An 18,794-nucleotide genomic window follows, 5' to 3' on the forward strand; every position below is an offset into this window, starting at 1 on the left:
CGAAATAGTGCTATAACTTCTACCGCTTAGACTTTGTTGCTTTTTCAATTTTTCCTAATAAACAATCGTGGTACAAAGCTCAATAAAAATATTAAAAATAAAATGTTAACAAGCCACAATAACATTGATAATAATTATTATTGAGTTTTATTTTTTCACTTAACAATAATGATTATTAAAAAAACTCTAATGGCCTTATTCATAAAAAATAAAGTAGCTTTAAAAAAGGTTTATAAACTGAAAAATGTATGAAAACGTCATTTTATAAAGCTCTTTAAACCTACTTTATTTTTTATGAATAAGGCCATAAAGCTATACAAGCGTGATTTCTGTCATATCCTTTTGAGAGGTAGTGACACCCTAATAAAAGGAGTAAGTCCCAAAATTTCCAGGTCAAAATTTCAGTAAGTTGCAACTGTATGGCCTTTCCAATTTTATAAATCATCATTATACTTAAGTGGAAATATAAAACTCAATAATAATTATTATCTCTGAGCGAAAAAATAAATATCATAAGGTAACATAGGCCTCCTGTAACGCGATGAAAAATGCCGTGGAATTTACTGAGTTTTATCCAATACTCCTCATTTTCAGAATATCATCGAATTTACTAAACTCAACAAACGACTTCTCGGTGATAAATAAAGATTTTTTTAAAGCTTTAAAACGAATTTTGAAGGAGAGGAGTAGTACTCTTAGACAAGGAGATTATTTTTCTTGGAAAAAAAAATTTTTTTCATCGCTCAAATGTGCCCAAAAGCCGTGATTTATGTACTTTTAGGTTAGAATTTCTCGAAAAACTGACTTAATTGGGCTATTCTGGCATCAGATTCGCATTCAGCACGTTAAAGACCTTCGGAAAAGTATAGTGCGATTCTTGGTTAGAAAACCTTGTTGGCCGGTGTAATCATTATTTGTGATCGAAAAAAATAAAAATCAAGAAAAATTCATTTCCGTTGAGCGAAAAAATAAAAATCAATAATAATTATTATTTTTGGGCGAAAAAATAAAAATCATAAAATAATGACTAAATGCTGATATAAATTATTTTACTCACATTGATTACGGTCCCTTTTTTATAAAGCAATCGCAACATCTGGCTACTATATTTCATGACTAATGGATAAGGCCTAAGCCAAGAGCTTGGGTGAGCAAATCCAATTTTTGGCAAAAAATGTCAGCTACGCGGTTTTACAGAACGACGATACGCGGTTTTGTACTTTCAACGACGATATGTATCTATGTATGTGTATTTTTATTTAATTATAAGGGTACGTAAAAAGATAGTGGTAGGCGGATGCTTTTAAAATTGGCATTATGCATATCACGTTTGCAAACTTGTTGGAGTTAAGGGGTACACATGTGAGGCTGCTGTAGCCGGGTAGTTAGATGTGCGAACTTATTTTGAGGTTTAATTCTTGGTGTACAAAATATTCAAGAAAGCTAAACAAGTTTTTTTTCACACCCAGAAGCTTGGCCACACACGTTGCAATAATGTGAGCGCCAAATATTAATATATAAAAATCCCCGTTCGTTTACGCTAATCTCCTAAACCTCTTAACCGATTCCAATGAAATTTTGTGGGTGTGTATGGTTGGTTCCATTTTCAATCCCATAAATTGTTTATAATGACTTTTGCTAAAATTTCAAAATCAAAACTTATCAAAACAAATTCTATGGGACTGAGAAATATTATTTTCTACTTTTTAGTCCATTTATAGAAGCCTGGTACATTAAAAGTTTATTTAATTTTTAATTTTTTTTTATACAAATATTGAAATTTTGACTTACATAGTTTTGGTTAGATAACGAGCTACACTTTCATATAAAAAATAATAAACATTAAATGAACGACAGGCAAATAGCCAAATAATGTTAAAATGGTTCACTCATGGGTAATTTATTTGAAAATTACCCTAAAATTGCCCTAATCTATATATATATAATACGCGAAGGAAAAATTGGTGTCAAACTAAAGGGCTTGGCTAGATGTGCAATAAGATTTTTTTACAGAGTCGCCACCTGATAAGCAATTTAGCTCAAATTATTTAAAAGTTAAATCCATTGTTACAATATGGGTATTAACCGAATCGTTATATCTTAACTACGTGTAGGAGGGTTGCCACATGTTTAAAAAATGTATTTCAATTTTAATTAAAGGAATTTCGTAAGTGAATAAGGTATCACTATATGGGTGTCAGACAAGAAAGGTTTAGGAGGTAGTAATTTGGAATTGTTTTAAAGAGGGTTGCCACGTATTTGAGAGGTCGAATTAAATATTTTTTACCCAAGTTATATGAAATATCAAAAATGGATTTCAAATGAAAGTGATTTAAGAAATATTTAATTTGACAACTTAGAATATTTTTGATGTGTTTGAGGGTTGCCCCAGTTTAAAAGGTTAAATTAATATTATCTAATAAAAAAAATAAATTACTAAACGATGGTTATCAATGGAAATTGGTTTAAAATCCCTTATTTCAGACCTATATTTTTTTTTGAAAGTCGTATTTAGTTTAATTCAAATTATTTGTTAAGTAAGGTGGATTTCCAAAAGATAAGTATCAATTGAAATGGGTTTGAAAATAATTTATTTCTGAACTGTGTTTAAGAGAGTTGCCATGTGCTTAAAAAATCAAATTCATCTTAATTCATCAGTTAATTGAAATGTGTATAACCATTCCAGACGATAAATAGATTTTAGTTTGAAAATACTTTTGAACGGGTTGCCACCTGTTTGGAAAGTCGAATTTGTTTTATTTATACACAATCTACATAAATATAATATCGAAAATTATTGCCAAACGAAAGAGTTTTCAAAAAATTTTAGACTGATAATATTTTTAATTATGGTTGCCACCTATTTTTTTGAAGGTCATCACATCTCCACCACTATTTCGAATTTACAAAAGGAGAAGTCACATTAAAGAACTACGATTTTACATAGACTTTATAAGGTTTTATTTTTGGAAGTTAGAACCTTTTAAGCGGTACAGGGAGATTTGAGATTTGGTGAAATGAATACCACCGCCATACAAGACCTCTATCACTCAGAAAAGGTTTAGATGAATAATTACAGGAGCGGTGGAAGACGTGGATATGGTGGGTTGTACTACCCACCTTAAAATTTTTTAGAAGTCAAATAAGTCAAATTGAAAAAGTTTTTTCGGAAGATATATTATGAAATTTTTGACCAAGTTATTTGCTCACTGACAACTAAATTTTGTACTGAATCGGCAACGTAGAAGCTTCATTCTTGGTGAGACAGTAAATTTGAAGAGTACTTTTCAGTGTCCCAATAGTCACATTCATTCAAATGATAGATACATAAAACTAAGAAATCGTTTGGTATTTTTGTTAAATTTAATTATATTTAAAATAATTGTTTACCGCTCGGATTTTTTTCAATTTGAAGATGAAAACCAAAGACGATATCAATTTGCGTTAAACACACATATATATATTAGCACAGATTTTTTATAATTCTGATGAGGGTGCAATATTAACACCCAAAGCTAAATAAATGAATTGACATAATACTTTTCAATTGGCTCGTAGATATCGTCTTTGGTTTTCATCTTCAAATTAATTATATTTCTTCCCTTCGCCATCGAAATACCTTTCGAAGGTTATATGTATAACTCTTTGTAGCTTAGGAGTATGTATATGTACTTAGTTCAGCCTAAAACATGTTTGCCTACTTATATAAAAAAAAAAAAATAGTTTGGCGCTTATACTTTTAGCTTGTCCTGCGATTTGTGTCGTGCGCACTGATGTTGCCGCCTATGAAGAGTTAATGGATTTTATGAGAAGCTTTTTGAAGGCAGAAATAGACTCGGAGGTCTGCCTTTGCCCACCAAGGGACGACCGCTACTAAGAAAAAACTTTTCTCATATATTTTTTTGGGGTTGTCGTACGTGTCGACCCTTAGTCCCACAGTGGTCGTGCACATAAACTTACATAAGCAAAATTTCATGCGATAATTTTTTGATAATATTCATAAGTTCATGTATAGGTATTTGTTAGTATATATTTTTATTAACAATATTGATGTCTGCTAGAAAAAATAATTGCGCTAATAACGTTGGCTGACCATACACAACTTCAGCACATAACACGGAGGAAGTGGGGCTTGCAGAAATCGCGTATACGCTCTGCATACCAGCGGTAATAGTTACTGCCCTCATTGTGAATTCAACAGCATGCATACACTTGTAACACATACATACATATATAAACCACAAGCAATTTAGGTAGACTGTGCGCCTTTTGTGTCAGCTAAAACATATTCGCACGTAGCAGCTATAAGCATTTAAGTGTGTTACGCCTTTTTTTGGCTTTCTAATGTTCCCTGCCTCTCAAATTATTATTTGAGACTTTTTCTGGAAGCCATTTCCTCGAATTTGCTCTGAAGCTGGCGCTAAATAAATAGTATCTTAACTGCACTGCACAAACATTAGCCAAGGCTCTACGTTTGGCGTCTTCTACGACATATTGACATAAAACAATTCAATTTCTGTGAATTGTTTGTTTTCTCAATACTTGAACTCGGTGTATGCACTTGCAATTGACCCACATTCATCGGGTTGGTTAAGTGCGTGTGTGTTCGTGTGCAAACATATTTAAATAAAAAGTGTTATTTTGTTTTACAATTATTTTTATTGCTACGTATGTAGGTATGTGCATTCACACATATTTATTTATGCACACGTATGTAGTTATAATTTTTCGCTAGCTTGCTTACTTAAATATACATGTATGTACATACATACATATATACAAGTGTTATTTGCCGGCACTTTCTTTCCTCCTATGCTTTTATGCAACTTCTATTTACTTCACGCTCTGTTGGCCCGTTTGCGGTCTAGATTTTAATGCATTGGCAGCCACAGCATCTTTGTTAACATATCCACAACAGCAAGCGCACTTAACTTAAGTGGCGTTGTAGAACAAAACAATCATAGCGAAAGTTGGATTTCAAGCCACAGTCTAAAATAGGAAATAACTAACTAAAAAATTGGTGAAAAAGATATGTGGAATAAATATTATAGTGATTTGTAAACCACAAAACGAATTCTTTTAGTATTAAGTGGGTATTTATCACACCAAACTGCCAACAAACTGAAAATAATAAATTTTGTTTTTCTTAAATAGTTTTTGCAGAACAGAAACAGTTCCACCGGTTAGGAATCGCTGCCCACCATGAAACCACTTTTCGCCTTAACCCTAGAAGATAACCTATGTCGAATAGAAGGCGTGGCAAAATCATAATTCCCTATTTCTAAGTAAAACTAGAGCACATTGAATTTGGTGCAGGTTTACTATTACTTCCACCTGCCTTCATATAGTCGAAACCCTGTGCGTCGTGAAGAGCGGAAATCTTTCCGCCGTGGGGAATGTTAGCGCTTCTTCCGGCAGGACTTCGTGTAAATTTTCTTTTCTATATTCCCTATTTTCTCTATTTCTTGGCGGGGCTCCAAGGTGTTGTTATTAATGTAATCACGTAGCTTCTACTTTTTTTTTTGCTAGTCAAGATAAAAGTCTTCAAGTTCTTTTATACTGTTGTATAAGCTTCTTAATCGTTTGAGGCATACCTCGTATGGCGGGCTCTTCTGTAGAAGTTAGTTCTATCATTGCTGAATATTCAAGAAAATAAATCGAATTATATGTGTTCAAGGATAACATTGGTTATTCTGATTTTAGCTTGTAAAAACTGAGCCAACTTTAAATAACTAAAGAGAACCATTACTAAAACACAAGCTAACTTAAATACATATGCATACATATGTATACATATATATATATATACATATATATATGTATATGTATATATATAAAAATGAGATTTTCATTGTTTTACTTTTCTTCTCTTGTAGCGTTCCTTTCTTTACTCTTCCCTTTCCTCAACTTTAGCAAAATTATCCATTACTTAATGCACAGATAGTGCATATATTCTCGTACATATCGTCGGTTTGCGTGCCAAGTGCATGTGTCGAAAAATTTTACAATAAGTGCACACGCACTGCTATTTAAACTTCTTTTAACATGCGAATGGGAGCTGAGAAAGATGCAATGGATGCTTGCATGAGTTTGCTGGAATGTGAAATTTGGCACTTTTCCGCATTCCATTTAACCCAAACAAGTAATTCTCTCCTCTGTGTTAAGCAGTAAAAAAGAATGAGATGAAATAACTTGAGATGTGAGAAAAATACTTGCGGATTTTTTGTTGACTTGCATACATTTTTTGCAGTGATTCGGGATGTTAATGAGTAATACCAGCGAAAAGTGAGAAAGCGTGCAAAAATACCGAACAATGAAGAACATTTCATCGGAAATTTTTCACTAAAGACAATAATGAGAAAAAGGCAGTATGGATGTAGTTTACGACGCAGATGTGGGAGCACTAGGGTTACACAATTGCATTGTGAATATATCAAGGCAACAGCAGAGCATCTGCAGGTTTGAGATGAGGTTAAAAGAACTCCGTCTGGCTTATATGTAACTAACGTAAGAGATGTGTGACTCAAGGTACCTACTTTTCAAGGCCCTATTCTAAATGTAAATGGCCTGGCACTGTCAACGGAGGGGAGGAGAGACCTCAAGTTTATTTTTGTCTAAAACTGGAACGTTAAGTATCAGTCCAAGAGAACCATAATCAACCTACAAGCTTGCAAAGAAACTGTGGATATATAAAGCGGGTTTTCAACGCATTCCCTATTATTAGATCACCGCTTGGTAGCTATATTTAGATATGCCCATCTCCAAAATCAAAATGATTAGGGTGTAAAGGGCTGTCTTGGTGCTTATAATGTTTACCTTTTGAACTTATTAGGAATTTTCATCCAATGGACCTATGTGGTCAGATGCAGGCTAACTAAAAGACTACCAGATCGATTGCTGTGCATATATATTTTAACAGTAGCTCAATAGGAACTGCAATATATTGGTCCCCACTTTAGCTTTAAGCTTCAAAGAATTCCTCAGAAATGCCAAGTCCTTTTCCCTCTGGTCTTTCGATCGCAGAGGTCCTTGACTTCTATGTTACCAGCCTTGCAAAGCTGGCGCAGAGCCGCTGTACTTTAATTGGCTGCACTGTCTCTATATCGTTGTAAATCTCATACAGCTCATCGTTTAGTCGTCTACGGTATTTACCATCGCTAAAATGAAAGGCCCGTAAATAATTCGCAAAATACTTTTCTCGAAAACTACAAGAGCCACCTCATCGGTTGTTGTCATTGTACATGCGACTTATAGTGTGTGATTTTTGTACAACGAGATAGGACCTTACTTCTCAATTGCCTTCTCAGACCAAAGCATTGTTTGTTGACAACAGGGACACTCCGTTGGATTTCAATGCTGACTTTATAATTTGGGGTTATTGCTGGTTCCTAAATAAACGAAGTCGTCTACTTTCTCCAAATCATAACTGTCAAGCTTGGATTGGGGCTCGCTTGGAAAACCAACCCCCCATGGAAAGGACCAAACACGCCTCGGATGAGACCCTCTTCTTTTGAAGATAACCACAACAAACGAACAAGAATATGGACTCTAAGTTTCTTTTGATGAAAATATTTAAAAGTGAGCTTTAAGGAGTTTAGAGGAGTTAGAGCCACCGCCCACTCAGCTGATTTAATTGCAGCATATATCTGGGCCAGAAAAATGTTGGAGTAGTCCGAACGCTATTCAAACCAAAGCTCTGGAAAAAATATTTTCATAGCTTCAATCATTTCAGATCCATCCGTAAAGGAATGGTAGATATAGTTTTACTGATTTACAGGTCGAATCATAGTTATTTTACTTTGAACAAATGACTGTTGTGTTTACTGCCGCGTGTTATTGATTGCCTTAGTATCGCTGAACTATTTACAACTAGGTCTTTAAGATGCAGTTATATTCATTGGTGGCTGAAATAATGGAAAAGCATTATTTTAACCAATTTTGGCAAAATTTCGTATGCTTTAAAGTAAATAATAAAAATGCTTTATTAGACAAGTTTTGGCTATAAATATTTCATTTGTGAATTTAATGTTTTTTTTTCAGTAAAAGTCTAGCTCATTATATAATAAATTGCATATATGTATATGCGCATTTAAAACTTTGTAAAAAAGTTCAACAAATTATCATCTAAATTTTAAACTTTCTATTCAGAATTATAAGAAAATTTTTTAAGAATGCCTATTTAATTTTTTTTGTCAAATTATTTTAACACGTACTCTTATGTAGATAATTATTTTGGCGACGACACGGCAACACTGCGACTAGCCAAAAATGTAGCTGTGGCTTGAGTGGACCTATTTCTATTTTTCTAGCGAGAGATAAGATTCTTCCTCTTCTTTTTGTCAAACTCAAACAAATTCATGTGTAGCTGCCGCGTTCAAAAAAATCATGTCGCCGTCGACAAGGCGTTTAGATAATGTAGATAAAACCTTAATGTCGTGTCGTGTGGTGATGTCGTTTTCGATGTGTTCAGAGGTTAAAGCAAATGGTGTAGGAGTTAGCTTAGTATCCCCTTGCTTTGTGGAGGCCAAGATAATACATGGGTTTTAAAAACTCCCTTTGCATAGTAAAACCAATTTGTTGGAAACTGAATTTAGTTGAAAATAAATTTTCCATATGAAAGTTGTATTTGCTAAATCAGTTAGGTTTAAAGTTCATCTTATATCATTCAAAATAAAAGAAATTCTCCACAGCTTTAAGAACTACCCATTTCGTAAAGTATAAATACTAATAAATATATTCTACATACATACATATGTGTTCAGTATTTGGAGGATTTCGCTACAAAAAAGAGTATGTGTTGGTGCATACCAAATACCAACTACATATAACGGTTAACAACTGTTATATATGTACAAAACAATGCGTATCATCCATAAGTGCACTTTTATTTTTTTAAGCTATTTGCTGTTTTTGTAAAGCATTTTAAGTTTAACAAGCAAAAGAACAAGCACAATTTGCAGTTTCATTTATGCATCTTGCACAGACATCGTTCTTTGCGCTACCGCCGCACATTGCTTATTTTCCAACTTTGCTGAACTGGCAATGTTGTGCTGACATTGCGTATACGCCCCAACATCTCAGCGCTGCAGCAAAACTTTCCTTTGTCTTATTTTAGTTACTTTGATTTTTATTTTGCGCTATTATCACATACATATACTCACACTCGTTTAATCGCACACGCTTACTTGCACGTACTTGTTTAACCTACTTTTCCGCATGCTCATTCAAACACTTACGTACCTACATATATACGTATGTACAAATGTAGATGCCTGTAAATGTTGTCAGTAAGTTGTTAGTGTGTGCGCATACATTTTGTTATCTGCACCCAAATCGGCGCTTGCAATATCCAAATTGTTGTTGTTTTAATTAAAGTGTTTACACTATGCTTCAGTGACGCCAACGACACTGACGATGACGATGACGACAATGAAAACAGCCCGGGACTTGACTATAAATGATGCATACAACAACTGTTCACTACCTGCAACATGCCATTTAGGGTATTTACAAGTAGTAAGAGTCTCAACGGTAACATAAACGCCTGTATGTGTGTGTGCACACACACGTATTGTGTCGTATGTATGTATGTATATTCAAAAGTTTAAAAGAAGAAAAAAAAACAAGTATAACAGCTACAGCAGGCGGTAGCAGCCATTTTCACCTTAACACCCGCCGAGTGCGCCTGCGTACATACATTGGCGGCGTTAATAGACATGGTCGCAACTAGTTGACAGCCAGCAGATGGCTATTGGCAAGTTTGTAAAACGCTGCCAAAGTTTTCGTATGCTGTTGACGCTCTTCTTCTTCTTCTCGCTATTGCCTTTGTTACCAATGCAATCTGCTTTTCACCCACAAGGTGTCGCCGTTGAGTAAGCATGGAGATATTTCGGTGTTGGCGATACTTCGTGACACAGCTTTAGGAAATATTTAACTTTTTTACCGTTTACTTTAAGTGCCATTTTACAAGTATATAGCTACCACCTTTGCTCTTCTGTGTATTGTTCGCAAGGCGTTTCGCGATTCTTCTTTGCATTTAACACTTCAAAAACTAGCCATTTGACAGTTACGTGCAAATGAATAAATAAATAGCGAGCAACGGCGCATAAAAACAGGAAAAGAAAAAAATTTAAAAATAGGTAAGTTAAAAGTTTCTTAAACTGTTATAAGCCCATCTTGCCAGCCAGCTTGAGATGGTATTCCAAGTAAAATTTTTCCAATATTGACATAGCACTTAGTTAGTTCACAACAGACTTTTAACAGATATTGTAGTTTGTATTTGTTTCGTGCGATAAAGTATGTCAGATTTAGATTATGCGAGTTAAGATGGTGATATGCACACAATTTTGCCCAATTTATTGATCAGAAATTTATTTATAAGAAAATTAATGCCAACGTTAATTTTCAATTGGTATTTGAATTAAATTCGCTATGTACATATTTGGTCAATTTGAACTTTAATCACCAAATACGCCTGCGCACATTGTTTATCTTCAAACGGGTTGCTCGATATATCGGAAATATTTCTACCGTTGCAGCGTCTATCGAAAATAACACAAATCCGCTCCCTCTTTATTATAGTAAGGGAGCGGGCGCTGGTGAATACGTTTATTTTACCGCTGCCGTATTAGCTATTTACATATCTATCTTTATCTTTTTATTTATTATATCGCTTTTTGAATGAATTACACGTATGTCTTAAGTAGGACCTCTAATTCGTTTCTCACGCTTTCAGCAAATCGACTAGGCTCACTTCGTAGATTGGATGGTTCTTACACCACGCCGTTGAGTTTAATAAATTTTCCATGTCCTTACGACATACACCACTGAGTACTTATGTAATTAAATACTCTGCTAATTAGCAATGCTTTTTCAGCCTAATCAACTTCACTTTCATTAACAATTGGGTAATTGGGTCTTTTTGTGGCTAGATATTGTTCCTCTGATTATTACTGATACACCATTAAAATTTCTAATCAAGCAATGTTAAAGGACCTGAAAACTTATGTCACTATTGGCATAATCTTTAAAGAAAATTTTAATGGTAGATTAGTAATTTTTAAGAAGCAATTTTTGGTTATAGTAATACTCACCTAAATATACTTCATAGAGGTTCAAATTAGTTCCTAGCGATATTAGGAAACACTCCGCCTTAGCAAAGTCTCAGTTATATCTGCATTTTGCAACGTTAAAAGCCGAAAGATTTATGGTCCGATATACATACATATTTAATTGCCAAATTTTATTTATTTATAGTTATTTGAGGCGCACATATTTCAAAAAAAAACATGTATTGAGTGACAAGTTTGATTTCAAACTACTGCCTAAAATGTGGGTTTTAGTTAAATTTATTTACACTTTCAAACCAATAAATCGTAGATATTGTCTAGAAAACTTTAAAATAACAAAAAGAAATAAAATCACTACGTTGTAATACTTTAAGTCCAACCAAATGTATATTAGGCTGGCGCTATTACCAGCACCATTTCGAACACAAGAAATTCCTCTCTAACTTTTCCAATATACATGCAATTTAAAAGCATAAACTATGTACTTTATATTGAACTACACGCTCAATATATTTATTATTAAGAGCCTTAGCGTGCAAACCAAACGTTGAAGTTGTTAGAAACATTGTCGTTTGCAGCTGTGGCCAACATGTCAATGGCATCTGCGTTGAAAGTTGCATAGAACGTGTATGTATACATATGTATCTACTCTCAAAAGTTTTAGCAAGTAGCATCAGTCTCTGGGCCAATTCTCTTAAGTATGCGATTGGACTCAGCCTCACGTTATTCGTCCGTCCACGATGCAATTGAGTTGCTTTGTTGCAACGCATAGTTATTACATTCTACAGTATTCCACACACCAAATCGCTTATGTATTGATATGTGTTAACAGTTTAGTAGCTGATAACAATTTCTTGTTTCTGCTGGAATTCAAACATTGCTGTGGTTAAGAGAACATTTGTAGCAACTCAATGACTGCTGACGACTTTCAACCCACTTGACTTGAATAAAATGAGTTTAGTTGGTAGGTGGAATGCCACTTAAGTGAATATGGTTCACACATAGACATATGCATTTCTAAGCATATACATATGTACGTACATTTATTTCTACATGTACTTTTGTAGTCAAGCTTAAAAGTGGTGTTACAACTTTTTCAATTAGCTTAAGCTGCAGCATCAGCAAGTGAAAGCATGTGAACTGTGCGTACATAAACGCGTAAGTAGATAACGATCATACAGTTGAAGATGATCCAGTTTTATGAGATTAAATAGTCACGATTCAGAGTAAGATTAAATCAATATGCAGCTGCTTGCTAAATTTTTTCGTCGATAAGTAAAACAAATTCGACAAAAAATTTCGTCACTAGAAATGAATAAAGACACTCGTACGAGTGTTTGGAGAATAAAAAAAAAAAAATTATGAAAAGCAAAAACGAATAAAACACGCGTAAACCTAATACCTGGCCAAGGACCTTCACCTTTGAGTGCACTAGGCATTTCACTAGCAGCAAATATATTGGAAGAAATTATAACTTTCACTATTTATCACAAGCTTAGTTATAGTGGAAAATTACTGCACTACCTCTAAAATATCGTTTATAGTGCTATTTTTTTCACTATAACTCATATATGTAATACTCCTGTATTGGCAGTAAGAGCTAGTACCGTCCGAAAACACTACAGTACAGATATATCAATAAACACTTACGAAAGAAAAGGAACACATACGTTTATAAATAAACATGTACACAACACATATACAAAAACGGCACTCAAGTACACAATACATTGACAAAAACGGTACTAGACTGTCCCGCTTTGATTTCGGAATGCTTACACATTGAGAAGTTAGCTTACTGCCAATATAGAAGTATTACATATATGCTATAACTACATTTTTAACCAGGTAGGCCTGAAGTTGAGTCATTATTCAAAATATTAAAATTTGGCTCCTATTTGAAAGGTGTATTGGTAAAGCAAAATATGCAGAGGCGAACTATAGGGTGGCATGGCTGGCGAAATTCCACGGGCCCCCGATTCGAGAGGGCCCGGCCCAAGAGACCGCGAGTTCAGAAATGTCCTAACATTTGTAACAAAACTAAGTACTTAAAAGTTATAATTATAAAATTAACAATCAGTTGTATGGGAGATAAAAGTTATAGTGGACCGATTTTGACTGTTTCGACAAATGTTTAATTCATTATAACAAGTAATTTTTAAGCAAAAAAAACCGACTTCAATTCTCATGTTAAAACTTAGGAGTACCGTTATTTTTCCATGATCCAATTATTGTATGTAAACCAGATTACCACCTCTGAAACAGATGCGAATGCGGAAGCGGATGTTTAAAAGCTAACATCCGCGGATGCGGATGCGAATACGGATGTCAATTGTTTTTAATATATAGTTAAGGTGAGTGAATTACATATGTGGTTTAGGTAAATAAATAATGGAAAAGTTAATAATTTTTAGTTTAACTTTTTCACATTCCATTTTATTTTTATTTCGCTGCGTGCAAATTTTGACAACCATCGCAATTAAAATATTGTGTATTACGTACGATTTTTGTGTATGTCTTTTTCCATTGATAACCACGATATTTTTCATTTTTTTACATTTGGAGGTCACAACTTACACAAATCCTGCAATTTTAAAAAGAAATATCGTTCTGAAAACACCAAGTTCTCTAAAAATCGCGATAAAAAGAATTACTAATATGGGTTATTTTAAAAACTATATCCCAAAGAATAGTAGTATAATAATTATGATCGGCAGCACTGAAAATAAGCATACCGATCTTGTCAAAATTACAACAAACACGTCGCTGCTGACAACACCTTGTTATTATTCCACCAAGGGTACAACATATATGGCTTCTTTGAATTTAACTATTCACATGCCCATGAATAGCCGCTAGGTTTATATTTGGTACTATTGCTATCCAACAGCCTCTAATAGAGCTGAGAACTCCTATGTATGAGCATATATCTACATACATACATACATAAATAAGTTGCAATAGTATGGGAAAACTTGATGAGGTAAATATAAGTGCCTCAGCTCAGGTCAAAATTTTTGCAAGGATACACATTTACGAATATTGCACATTTAGGTCAAGCCATTGCAGAAAATGGTTCACCGCAGCCGCGTTATGGATGGCATGTATGTATGTTGGTGAGCTACATACTAACCCTGCATAAAATGTGACTACTCCGGAATGACTCCGGGAACAATCGCAAAGGAACATGCAACTAATACCACATTTGATCTCTTTATATGGAATGAACTGTTCGCTTTTGTTCGAGCATGTCCTATGAAGAGACTAATTGTTCCTCTTTATACCCGAATGGGTGCAAAAAACGACTAGTCACTTTAAAAAAATTAAAATAAAAATTTTCGCCAGCCGCGGTTCGAACCAAGATGCTCAGGTTTGTTAAGCGAATACTCTCTTCATGTGCCAACGCCGCACATGAAATTTCATTGACTAAGTGCGAGGGCTAATTAATCTCCAAATATGTATATCCGTAAGGGATGAGTCGAGACTAATTGATCCCCATTAGTACCCGTATGAGATTAGTTGCGACTAATTAAAGCCCAATTGTACCCAATTGAGAGTAATCTCGGAATACTCTCTTTAGAGTTATTTAGTTTGTTCAATTGCGTTTAAAAATTTAATTTTATGGTTTGGTGCTTGGCCCTCAGAGTAAATAGCCAATTAGGAGAATAGTCGATAAATCAAAGAGTGACCTATTTTACACGGACATCCCACTGTTACCTTGCAGGCCCAAGTGGGAGTCGTCTTCCAAATCATTCCCAGAAGTAACAAGTATGTGTGAAGAACTTGTTCTCAAGATCGGAAGGCGCTGTTGTGTAGATTGTGAACCTACAAATATCGGAGTAATTTGTAAGAAAATTTTGTGGCTGGGATGCATGCTGCCCATTGAATCTTGGTAAGCTTAGAATTAGTGAGCGACTTATCTATTGACGTCGAACAAACTCTGATGCCTTAAATTAAGATAGATCTATACAAATCCAATGCACCGTGTGAGAGGCATATTTTATATTTATATATTCCCGTTGTTCTTTCGGAAACTAGTAACTCAACCCTACCGATTATGTATGTTGGGTAAAAAAAGTAAAATGAAAACAGTTCAACTTGCCTGTTAAGGAAATGAAAATGCAAAATGTGCGGCTAGAAGCATTAAACTGCAAAACAGAGTAAAAGTAAGACTACGAAAGTAGCATTTCCGCTTGGTATGCATTAACTATGAATTCGTGCCGACTGTGGTCACCACTACATAAATGTTTTTATGTTTTTAGCGCTCTTTTTATTGCCGGTCAGCTTTCGGCCTCAATACATGCTAGGTGGGCACATACGTACATATATACATACATATGTATGTATGCATTTTTAAACGTTTTTGTGCTTGCGCTTTAATTTATGTGTTACACTTGCCTAGTTTCTCATGCAATGGGGAGCATTGTAAGTACATACATACATATATATATAGTTGTAAATTTTTCACTGGCCTTGTATCCGTGAACCTGCGGTAAAATACAATACATACGTATGTAGCTATATTCGTAAGTTGCATAAAACAAAGATAACTACATACATATGTACTTGCGTACAATGTGGCAATGAACTTGAAGCATGTTAGTAGGCCATAAATATTATCACTGTCTTCGCTTTAATATTTTTTCTTTGTATGTACATACATATTTAAGCCTGCATCTTTTAAAAGACACGTTGCATATTTATGCCGCTATGGCTAAGTGGTTAGTGATGCATACTAGCACTGCATAGGACCCGGATCAGATCCCTGGCCCGGGCAACATCTAAATGGGAAAACATTTTTTCTAGCATCAGCCGCCCCTAAGCAGGCAATGGCAAACCCTCGAGCGCATTTTTACCATGAAAAACTTCTCATACAATTAATTTTTAGAAACAGTTTTGTAACAGAGAAATAGGGCCGAGATAAGAAGTTGGCCAAAACTGGTCTTCTAAGATTCATTTCAGTATTACAAAGCCCATCAGCAGCTATTTTCAGATAAAAATTTAGCAGCTTCAGACGAATACTATACTCTTGATAATTTTTGAAGTCGACGGTAAATCACGTATTAGTTTACCACGGGCATATGAGAAAATCTCTAGAGTTGTTAAATTTTTCGATAACACGTGTTCTTGGTCGAAAATAGTGGCGCACTTATCTTCGACGCTGCATTATCTTCAGTTTTGCATAAAGAACAAAATTTCATCGAGAAGTTGTATTTAAATGAATAAGTATGTTTGTTAAATATGAAAAGTCGACATATTAATATTGCATTTATTCAACAGGGTATTAATTTGCGCTTGCATTCTTTTATGCGTAGCTTGCACTTTATGCCTTTTAGTGTGTTCTTATAGCCAAATAATTTAAAAAGATATACTAAAAAGTCAAAATAACAACTCGTGCTCATACATACATATACCCGTAGTTGTGTATAAAACGTATACGCCCCGTAGCACCATACACAGCCAGCTAACACGTCTACTCGCACGCATTAACTTAAAAGTCATATTATTGAAAATTAATTAAATATTGCCATGAAATATTCCCTACAGCAGTCTTCACTAAAATACATATATCTTAATTTCTTCATATACATAGCAATTTTAGAATGAATTTCGAGTGTGCCAATAAAAATTGTAAAATTGGAATTTTCGCTTTGCAAATCGCCATTGTATAATCAATGTAATTCTTTTTCATTTAGTTTTTGACAAAAGGAACATTTTCACGGTTTAATGTTAATGTCTTGAAATACTTTGAACTCTTAAAATCGAAAAATCGTTAAATTTAACAAAATGACAAAATGAGATTTGCTCATATCCACAAAATCGTAAAAAGCCGCAATGCAAACCTCCTTGCTTTCATGTGAATACGGTAACGGGTTAATTAGCAATTATGACATTGAGACCGTCGACTTCTATGTATTGCTTATCTTTTCTATTGTACCTGGTTGCGTTTATAGGCGGAAAATCAGCAACACTCGATATAAGTGGCTTTACACCAGACGCACACATTTCGTATCTTTCCTCAATGCAGTTGTTATTTCGACACTCCAGACATTTCCCACTAATTCTTCCGAATATCCTCGATGCTTTTTATTGGCACTTTTGTCGTCTGATAATTTGCAATTTGGAACTTGATGGGCATATACAGCAATATGCCAACATACTGCTTAATATCAGTGGATGAAACTCCTTCCGCAAATTGGAGGAGAAGCTCCGTCAAACACAACCGCAATATTATTAGTTTAACCCTGGAACACTAATGAAATTTTTAATACGTTAACATTTTTAGCACTGATTCTTTTAAGTTTTAAAGCATCAATCGTAAAAAACTATTCCATACGTTATTGTTTTAATGCTTTCTTAGCAAAATAAAATAAAAGTTGTGCGGTTGTGTTGTAGCTGAATTAACGAAAATTCAATTTCAAAAATGCATTTTCAAGAAACTTCACCACAAAACATAAGCTGTGTTAGTCGAATCGACTAAGATTAGGGTTCTAGGGTTAAAATAAAAAAGCTACTCCATTGACATACATACATACAAAAATTACTTACAAATCTTCAGCATATAAAGGCATTAAAATATATCATATTTTTCTTACTTCCAATAAAATTAACTAATCTTATATTTTTTTATCACTATTCTTCTTTTTTCCAGCACAATGAAATTCGTACTATTACTTTGCATCCTTAGCGCTGTGCTGCTACAAATTCAAGCCTCTCCCGTTCAGCTTGCCGAGCGTCAAGAGCGTGCCATTGCGAGGCAACAAGCCGTCAACGATGTAGCACCTGCGGTAGCGCCTGCCGACGAAGATGACGAAGATGACGACGACGATGATGATGACGATGATGAGCCCGATCTAGGCGATCTTGTGGACGATGACGATGGTAAGCGAAATAAGCAACAAAAGCAAATTTTCACAAATCTATTAGCAACACACTTATGCAATTGTACACAATAACAACACAATTGTTTGGTTTTTGGCTAAGCAAACTAGCAAATTGAATTTAGCAATTTGTGTTTCCTTCACCTGCACCAACACCGGATTCCTTCTACATACATATGTTTGTATGTATGTATGTATGTAGGTATCTATGTATGTATGTATGTAATCTCTTCAATCAACAACTCATCTTTTCTTCAACTCTAATGCAGTGGCACCACCGCTGATGACTTTGGTGACTTTACGTAAATTGGTTTGTTTGTTTATTCTTCGTTTTCATCGGATTTTATGATTTTCCTTTCAACTCTGCTTTACTTGTTTTGCTATCGTAAGCAAATGTGCACGTATTGTGTCATCTACGACCACCAAGTTGCTACATTTTCATAACAGTAGCGCGTAGTGTTTTTGTCTTTGTTGTTTTTGTTGTTGCTGTTGGAACATTCTTATACTGATGATTGTAAGCCATTGTTAACTCGAGTTTCAACTTTGAACCGAAATGAACTCAATTCAACTCAGCTGAACTAAACTGAACTTTCAACCAAAGCAGCAATTGTTATCACCAGCACATCTTTCATCAGCACTTTTCCTCGAATTTTTATTTCTACATATCAAAGTGTGTATTATGTAGATATGCATGCATGTATGTACATATGTATGTATGTAGCATCGTTAGCAGCACCGTCACGTATAAGTGCACGCACCGCAACCTGACTGTCATGCAACCAAAGCGATAGGCCAAAAAAAAAAAAAACATTGAGCGCTAGCAATATTTGGCATTTGGTTTGCA

At 34.5% G+C, this 18,794-nt stretch overlaps 1 protein-coding gene across 6 annotated transcripts in view; it reads left to right on the forward strand.

The window, feature by feature from the left end:
* Positions 1–18,794, forward strand: part of LOC118746161 (MATH and LRR domain-containing protein PFE0570w) — a 46,219-nt gene that overhangs the window by 3,023 nt on the left and 24,402 nt on the right. For all 6 annotated transcript variants that reach the window (XM_036479949.1, XM_036479951.1, XM_036479953.1 and 3 more), the window contains exon 2: positions 17,722–17,951. In XM_036479949.1, coding sequence (XP_036335842.1) covers positions 17,726–17,951 — 226 coding nt within the window. In that variant the 5' untranslated portion in view covers positions 17,722–17,725. The remainder of the gene's footprint in view (positions 1–17,721; positions 17,952–18,794) is intronic.

The sequence above is a fragment of the Rhagoletis pomonella genome, unplaced genomic scaffold, assembly GCF_013731165.1.
Source record: "Rhagoletis pomonella isolate Grant_MI unplaced genomic scaffold, Rhpom_1.0 Rhpom_scaffold_00010, whole genome shotgun sequence".
Taxonomy (NCBI): domain Eukaryota; kingdom Metazoa; phylum Arthropoda; class Insecta; order Diptera; family Tephritidae; genus Rhagoletis; species Rhagoletis pomonella.